Genomic DNA, 7,851 nt, shown 5'->3' with positions numbered 1-7,851 from the left:
CATTGGAGGTGTTGGATTAAAAAAAGGCAAAGGCAAATTACTCCAAAGATGTATTTTCTAAAGCTGCCAACCCAAACCTTGTCTTTGTAGTATTTGTTATATATATTGCATATTTTAACGCTGTATTATATTATAAGTGTTTTGCTATTTTAGGATTTAAATCTTTGATAATTATTTATGATTAATGATATGATTGTAAATTGGTGTACAATTCAGTCTATGACTGCGAGAAACCAATAAAACCTACTACAAATAGAGTATTGTGACCAGGTGTGAAAATATAGTGAAGTGGAAGAGAACTGTTATGTTTAGTAAGGTACAAAGTCATAGACATGCTGTGGCAGTCCTCTTAATTTGACTGCAAGGCACCCGCTTTCACAACCTCCCTCTTCCTTCAGCACAATAGTATTTTTCAGCTCACTAGACAAAGCAGAAAGCAACAAGTTGCCAAGATTCTTATCGTATCTCCATAAAGTCTCACAGCTCAGCATATGCTTAAGTGGCATGCGTGTATGTTATGGATTGTGGAATGTTTAGAATTCTCTACCTTATTATCACACATTGATGTAACTCCTCTTATCTGATTTGGTCTACACCACCATCATGGCTAACCTAACCTTTACATCCAACATTCAAAATGCCCGTGTGCATCTGTGATATGAATCAGACATGCCCTAACCAATGAACAGGGAAAAACCTGTTAAAAATATCACTGTGTTCACAACAACGACAAAAGAGAAAGATTGATGTTTAATATCTCTCTGCGCCATCAGTGTGTTCTAGTCAGTGTGTTGACAGACTGTTAATTAAAAATGTTAAAGGAATGTACGCTTTTGAGCTCCAATATCTATCAAGGCCTTTGTTCTGAGTTTGATTGACTTGGCTCTACCCCTTATGCCTTTATGGAGATAATTGCCCTATTGCTAACAGACTGTGAGAACTTTTAAGTCCCAAAAGAGATATTTTATTAAAGTAACCATGAGAGATACACTCGATTGATGCCCTCTACTTGAGTTTGAGAATCTTTTCAAGTTTGGGGTTTACTTGGGAGGGGGGGGGGATGTGTGGTGTGGTAAGCATAATTGCACGGTGTGTAATTAAAGATAATAGGGGCATTAAGACTCCACGTCTTACTTGAGTTTTGAAGAGAAAGGAGATTTCATCAAACAACAGTGGCATGCACATTTGCCGGGGTGCAAAGACCTGATTGGTCGTCACAGGTGGTTCCAGAGTATAAATTGACGTTGAGTGAGAAATGATGTAGTTCATTCTTTCCCACATCAAGACCACTGCTTCACTTGCTCCTGATACCAAGACAAAGGTGAGATTCTAGATTTTCATTTCACAGTATACAGAAAAGTATACAGTTTACAGTTTGGGAGAAAGCTTTTGTTTTGCTGTGTTATTATATCACAGACTACTTACATTACATTATTGAATACTTTTAAGCATATATTTAAGAAACTGCTGCTGAAAGTAAATGTTGTTCAGCAAGAATATTTTTCTCAAAACAAAATGCACCCTTGTTTCAATACCTTTCAATGCCTCACCTTGTGAGGATAAGGGCGCCTTTTTCTCAAATGTTTTTGAGATTGGAGCACACATTGGTAGGGATCTTATACAATTTCTCCATACAGAATCTTTCCAGATCATTGATTTCCCCTTGACTTTGTTGCACCGGCTTCGAGGGCATTATCACTTAATTATGGGGCTACTTTTTTGCAAGAAAAAAATATTACTTGTTAACTCTGAGCAATTGTATTAGTATGAAAGAATATAATTTCCCAATTTTTTGGAGCATACGATATTTGAATTTATTTTATACAGTCTTTTTTTCTCATTTTTTCTCAAGGGTACCAATAATTTCGGACCTGACCGCATATCCTCTTTCTCTGTTTAAGGATCAAGATGATATCTATAGTGCTATTGATGTGCCTGCTGGGCTTCTCCCTGGCTGCTCCAGTAAGTCTCCAAACCCAGACCATGTTGTTTACATTCTAATTGAATCGTTTTATGCTTGAGCTTCAATTGTACGCTGGTGTTCTCTTGATGTTGACATAAGTCTGTGTGTTGACTGGATGATGATTATCAAAATGCTGTGTTGTGCCTTGCAGACTCCTGATAGTGGAAGCGATGAGGTAGGTGGATTTCAGTTTCGACATCTCTTAACAACATCATGCAATCATCATGTCACGTCATGGACATGGGAAAGGGGTTTCAATTACCTTAACTACTACCTTAATTACATGTTTGGTTCAACATCTGGTATTTCCCAGCAGGTTGCAGCACATGCCAACGAGGCCCTGAGATGGATGGAGCTCTACAGAATGTATGGTTCCCTCGGACAACTGGTTAGAGGGCAGCCATTTTGTTTCGGATTGAACTTGCACAACATGTTAGACATTAAACAACTTTCAATTGAATAAAAAGAAGGTGACAGTAGCCTCGAGTTTAGACAAATCAGCGGGTTACCAGTTCGAATCCTATTGCTGACGAGAGGGGGGGGGGGGGGGAGATCTGGCAGCAATGAGACGGCAATGATGCTGGCATCATTATCTCACGTGCCATTTAACAAGGAACTTAACCCCCTAAACTGCTAATTGGGCACTGCACCGCAGCTGCCCTCTGTTATAACCTCTCCAACCTAATCTGTTTGAATATGTATGTACATTGGAGGGTTGGATTAAAAAAAGGCAAAGGCAAATTACTGGACAAGTTTCATATGAACTAGTAAATTAGATGTGTAACTAGGCAAGTCAGTTAAGAACACATTTGTATTTACAATGAAAGCCTACTGGGGAACAGTGGGTTAACTGCATTGCTCAGGGGAGAAGGACACATTTTTACCTTGTCAGCTGTGGGATTCGATCCAGTTACTGGCCCAACGCTCTAACCGCTAGGCTACCTGCCACCCCTATACGTATATAGCAACTTAATCTCTGCACACATCATGGATGCATTTAAATCGAAAGCATATTACATGTTCAATTTAAATCATTTTGATCTCAGCTCTTTGGTTTTAGACTTATGTACAACATATTAGACATACGTCACATTGTGAAAGAAGGACATATAACGTTATTCCACTGAGGGTAGGCTATACATATTACTGAAACAGTGTTTTTTTTATCAAAAAGGTTTGACTTTGGTCTCACCACTAGGCTTCCCAAATACTAAAAAGCCATCGAGACTGATAGAACGTATACAAAACATGTTCTTTCCATGACATAGATTGACCATGTGAATCCAGGTGAAAGCTATGATCCCTTACTGATGTCACTTGTGAAATCCACTTCAATCAGTGTAAATGAAGGGGAGGAAACGGTTAAAGAAGTATTTTTAAGCCTTGAGATAATTAACACATGGATTGTGCATGTGTGCCATTCAGAGGGTGAATGGCCAGGACAAAATATTTAAGTGCCTTTGAATGGGGTATGGTAGTGGGTGCCTGGAGCACCGGTTTGAGTGTGTCAAGAACTGCAACCCTACTGGGTTTTTTCACGCTCAACAGTTTCCTGTGTATCAAGAATGGTCCACCACCCAAAGGGACATCCAGCCAACTTGGCATAACTGTGGGAAGCCTTTGAGTCAACATGGGCCAGCATCCCTGTGGAACACTTTCGACAACTTGTAGAGTCCATGTCCCGACTAATTGAGATTGTTTTGAGGGCAAAAGTGAGTGAAACTCAATATTAGGAAGGTGTTACTAATGTTTGGCACACTCAGTGTACCTATGCAATATCTACATTATCCATCTCTCCAATGCTGTGGTGTTTCGCTCTCCTTCATATTTAGGCCATTTCCATGTACCAACTCCTCAAACACCCCCACTCAGCAATCCCATAAATAAAGAATCATAATGGAATAATTAGCTCTGTATATCAACCATATCAGTGATCATCTAATCAATTGAATTATTTTCTTTCCTCCGAAGGCTGCACCAGCTCAGCCCCCAATGGTAAGTGCTACTTTAAGAAACTCTTTCAAAAACTGTAGATGCATGCTGTAGAAAGATTCTTCTCATAAACTTCCCTAGCTTTTCTAACACTTCTATCACTCCTTGCGAGACCCAAGACTCAGTGCCCTGTTTTAGAGCTGATAGTGACACCATAATGTTGTCTGAAAACACTGATGGACTGAACCATTTGTGGTGTGAACAGTTGAATGCCCCTGCTGCAGCCCCTGCTGCCCCAGCTCAGGACCCAAAATTCTTCTACCCACCACCACCAATGAACTCAGATGAAGAGGCCCCAGTGGTGAGCTCATGGTCCTTTAAATCAGCTTGAATTAATCTGCTAAATTTTTAAAAAGCATCAGTGGGTTTCTTCTACCATCTATCTAAGAGATGAGGTAAGAATTACTGTAATATAATGCTTACAAATGTGTTCATTGTGATGTGTGCGTGTGTTCAACCCCTTCTCAAGATCACTATCCCTCTTTCAGCCCCGTTATGGCGGCTATGGCAGATACTATCCCTATCCTGGCCAGGCTGCCCCTGCTGCCCCCGCCGTCCCTCTGAACTCTGACGAGGTTGGAGAGGACGAGGCTGCCGCTGAGGACGAGGCTGCCGCTGAAGCCGAGGCTGAGCCAGCAGTGGACCACGCAGCTGAGGAACCAGCAGTTGTGGATACCGCCGCCCCAGTAGACCCAGCAGCTGCAGCCCCTGTCGACCCAGCTGTGGATGTGCCTATCGATGTTGTTATACCCGCTGCCGTCGACATCCCTGCCACCATTGACACTGTTGCCACTGACATCATTGTTGTCGATCCCGCTCTCATACCGCCAATCGACACCACCGTGGTGACTGGGCCTTCAGACCCCACCGTCCCTGTTATGTAGGCGCCACATCAACGGTTACCAGCCTGCTCCTGTGTCGAGCCAGGGAGACATTCCCTGTCGTATTCATAGTAACACAAAGGCGGAAACAACAGTGATGGGAAAAGAGCAGGGTAGGAGCAGGTCTATGTTATGGATACTTGAATAGGGACTGAAATGGAATTTGGCAAATACGTGGGATCTCTGTGAACCTCCATGTGTGAATGAGCCTGTACTGTCATTGTGCAGTCACAAAAAATATGATGATTAAGTATTTTCTCTTTGTTCTTTTTTCATTCTTTAAATAAAAATGCCTGTTAAGATACTGCACTTGATGCTCTTTTTTATCAGCAGAAGAATTAATGTTTTATGATGTGATACTTCACATTACATTGGAACAAGAGACAAGATGTGTACCCCATTTCAATTGTCCCACTGTCAAGCCACATCCTCCTTAGATAATGTTGCTATCCAGGTCAAAAGTTTCCAGGGAAGCCCAATCTCTCATTCAACCAAAGGAAAAAACTAAGTAATAATTACACTAGCATCGCCGGGCCTTAGCACTTACCAGTAGCCGCCAATGTGCACCTTTGGAATGTCATATATTTTTTTGCAGACTAATAAATCCAGTTTAATATAGACCATCACAGACAAATCCATTATTTCATTCGGGCAGGTCTTTAAAAAACACTATCATACTAAAATAGTGTATTTCAAAAGAACATACAGTGCCGTGCAAAAGTATTCATCCTCCTTGGCGTTTTTCCTATTTTGTTGCATTACAACCTGGAATTTAAATTGATTTTTATTTGGATTTCATGTAATGGACATACACAAATTAGTCCAAATTGGTGAAATTATTATTTAATTTTTTTAAAGAAATGAAACGTGGTGCGTGCATATGTATTCACCCTCTTTGCTATGAAGACCCTAAATAACATCTGGTGCAACCAATTACCTTCAGAAGTCACATAATTAGTTAGATTGCGCACAGGTGGACTTTATTTAAGTGTCACATGATCTGTCACATGATCTCAATATATATTGAGGACCAAGGTGCAGCGTGGTAAGCGTACATTTTCTTTATTTAATCAAAATGACGCCGAACAAAACAATAAACACTACAAAAACAAACCGTGAAGCTCAAAGGCTATGTGCCCTAGACAAAGTCAACTTCCCACAAAGACAGGTGGGAAAAAAGGCGACCTAAGTATGGTTCCCAATCAGAGACAACGATTGTCCCTCATTGAGAACCATACCCGGCCAAAACATAGAAATAGAAAATCATAGAAACACAAAACATAGAATGCCCACCCAACTCACGTCCTGACCAAACCAAAATAGAGACATAAAAAGGATCTCTAAGGTCATGTAACGGCAGTCTAGCTCTTCCTCCTCCTCGGACGAGGAGAGGCGAGAAGGATCGGAGGACCAATGTGCAGCGTGGTAAGTTTCCATGATTTAATATACACGAAGACAAGACACTATACAAAATAACAAACGTACTAACCGTCACAGTCCCGTGTGGCAAAAACACTGACACAGGAAACAACCACCCACAAAATCCCAACACAAAACAAGCCACCTATATATGATTCTCAATCAGGGACAACGATTGACAGCTGCCTCTGATTGAGAACCATATTAGGCCGAACACAGAAACAGACAAGCTAGACACACAACATAGAATGCCCACCCAGCTCACGTCCTGACCAACACTAAAACAAGCACAACACATAAGAACTCTGGTCAGGACGTGACAGTACCCCTCTCCTGAGGTGCGGACTCCAAACGCACCCCTAAAACTCAAGGGGAGGGTCTGGGTGGGCATCTGTCCGCGGTGGCGGCTCCGGCGCAGGACAAGGACACCACTCCACCACTGTCTTTGTCCCCCTCCTTAGCGTCCTTTGAGTGGCGACCCTCGCCCCCGACCTTGGCCTAGGAATCCTCCCCAAGGCCCCCACATGATTTAGGAGACAGCTCAGGACAGAGAGGTATCTCAGGACAGAGAGGTATCTCAGGACAGAGAGGTATCTCAGGACAGAGGGGTAGCTCAGGACAGAGGGGCAACTCCGGACTGAAGGGCAGCTCCGGACAGAGAGGCAGCTCTGGACTGAAGGGCAGCTCCGGACTGAAGGGCAGCTCCGGACTGAGGGGCAGCTCCGGACTGAGGGGCAGCTCCGGACTGAGGGGCAGCTCCGGACTGAGGGGCAGCTCCTGGCTGAGGGGCAGCTCCTGGCTGAGGGGCAGCTCATGACTGGAGGGCAGCTCATGACTGGAGGGCAGCTCATGACTGAAGGGCAGCTCATGACTGGAGGGCAGCTCATGGCTGGAGGGCAGCTCATGACTGGAAGGCAGCTCATGACTGGAGGGCAGCTCATGACTGGAGGGCAGCTCATGACTGAAGGGCAGCTCATGACTGGAGGGCAGCTCATGGCTGGAGGGCAGCTCATGACTGGAAGGCAGCTCATGACTGGAGGGCAGCTCATGACTGGAAGGCAGGCAGCTCAGACGGCGCTGGGCAAGCAGGCAGCTCAGACGGCGCTGGACAAACTAGACACACAACATAGAATGCCCACCCAGCTCACGTCCTGACCAACACTAAAACAAGCACAACACATAAGAACTCTGGTCAGGATGTGACAGGTCAGGGCGTGACACAAGATGACTCAATGCTGTAATCGCCACCAAACGTGCTTCTACATGGTATTGACTAGGGTGTGAATACGTACGTAAATTAGATATTTCTATATTTCCTTGTCAATACATTTACAAAAATGTCGAAACATTTTATTATGAGGCATTGAGTGTAGAGTAATGAGAAAAAAATATATTTAATCCATTCTGAATTCAGGCTGTAACACAACAAAATGTGGAAGAAGGGGTATGAATACATTCTGAAGGCAGTCTTTATAAATACGTTTAACTGTTATACCACACTATCTTGTCTCTTCCGAAAAACATATATTTCTCTTATGAAGTGTGCTTATAATAAGTGTTATGGAATAATGTTATAATACTTTTTGTAAATTCTGC

At 42.9% G+C, this 7,851-nt stretch overlaps 1 protein-coding gene across 2 annotated transcripts; it reads left to right on the top strand.

Moving 5' to 3' along the window:
* Positions 1-1,112: 1,112 nt before the first annotated feature.
* LOC129854784 (skin secretory protein xP2-like) lies at positions 1,113-5,133 on the top strand. Of its 2 annotated transcripts, XM_055921936.1 has the most exons (7): positions 1,113-1,321; positions 1,902-1,962; positions 2,115-2,138; positions 2,277-2,351; positions 3,935-3,958; positions 4,161-4,256; positions 4,444-5,133. In XM_055921936.1, exons 2-7 carry the CDS (start codon positions 1,909-1,911, stop codon positions 4,837-4,839), a joined length of 669 nt encoding a protein of 222 aa, XP_055777911.1. In that variant the 5' UTR covers positions 1,113-1,321; positions 1,902-1,908; the 3' UTR covers positions 4,840-5,133. The 2 variants fall into 2 exon arrangements, with proteins under 2 accessions (XP_055777911.1, XP_055777913.1); XM_055921938.1 differs by lacking the exon at positions 1,113-1,321 and having other exon boundaries at positions 1,866-1,962.
* Positions 5,134-7,851: the final 2,718 nt, after the last annotated feature.

Source organism: Salvelinus fontinalis, chromosome 5, assembly GCF_029448725.1.
Source record: "Salvelinus fontinalis isolate EN_2023a chromosome 5, ASM2944872v1, whole genome shotgun sequence".
Taxonomy (NCBI): Eukaryota; Metazoa; Chordata; class Actinopteri; order Salmoniformes; family Salmonidae; genus Salvelinus; species Salvelinus fontinalis.
The sequence above is the reverse complement of the archived record's forward strand: the minus strand, read 5'-3'. Positions and strand labels throughout refer to the sequence as shown.

Coding starts and splice junctions, on each gene's coding strand:
- LOC129854784 (XM_055921936.1), top strand. CDS start 1,909: ATGATATCTATAGTGCTATTGATGTGCCTGCTGGGCTTCTCCCTGGCT. Junction 2,139..2,276: donor CTGATAGTGGAAGCGATGAG/GTAGGTGGATTT, acceptor GGTATTTCCCAG/CAGGTTGCAGCACATGCCAA. Junction 4,257..4,443: donor CAGATGAAGAGGCCCCAGTG/GTGAGCTCATGG, acceptor TCCCTCTTTCAG/CCCCGTTATGGCGGCTATGG.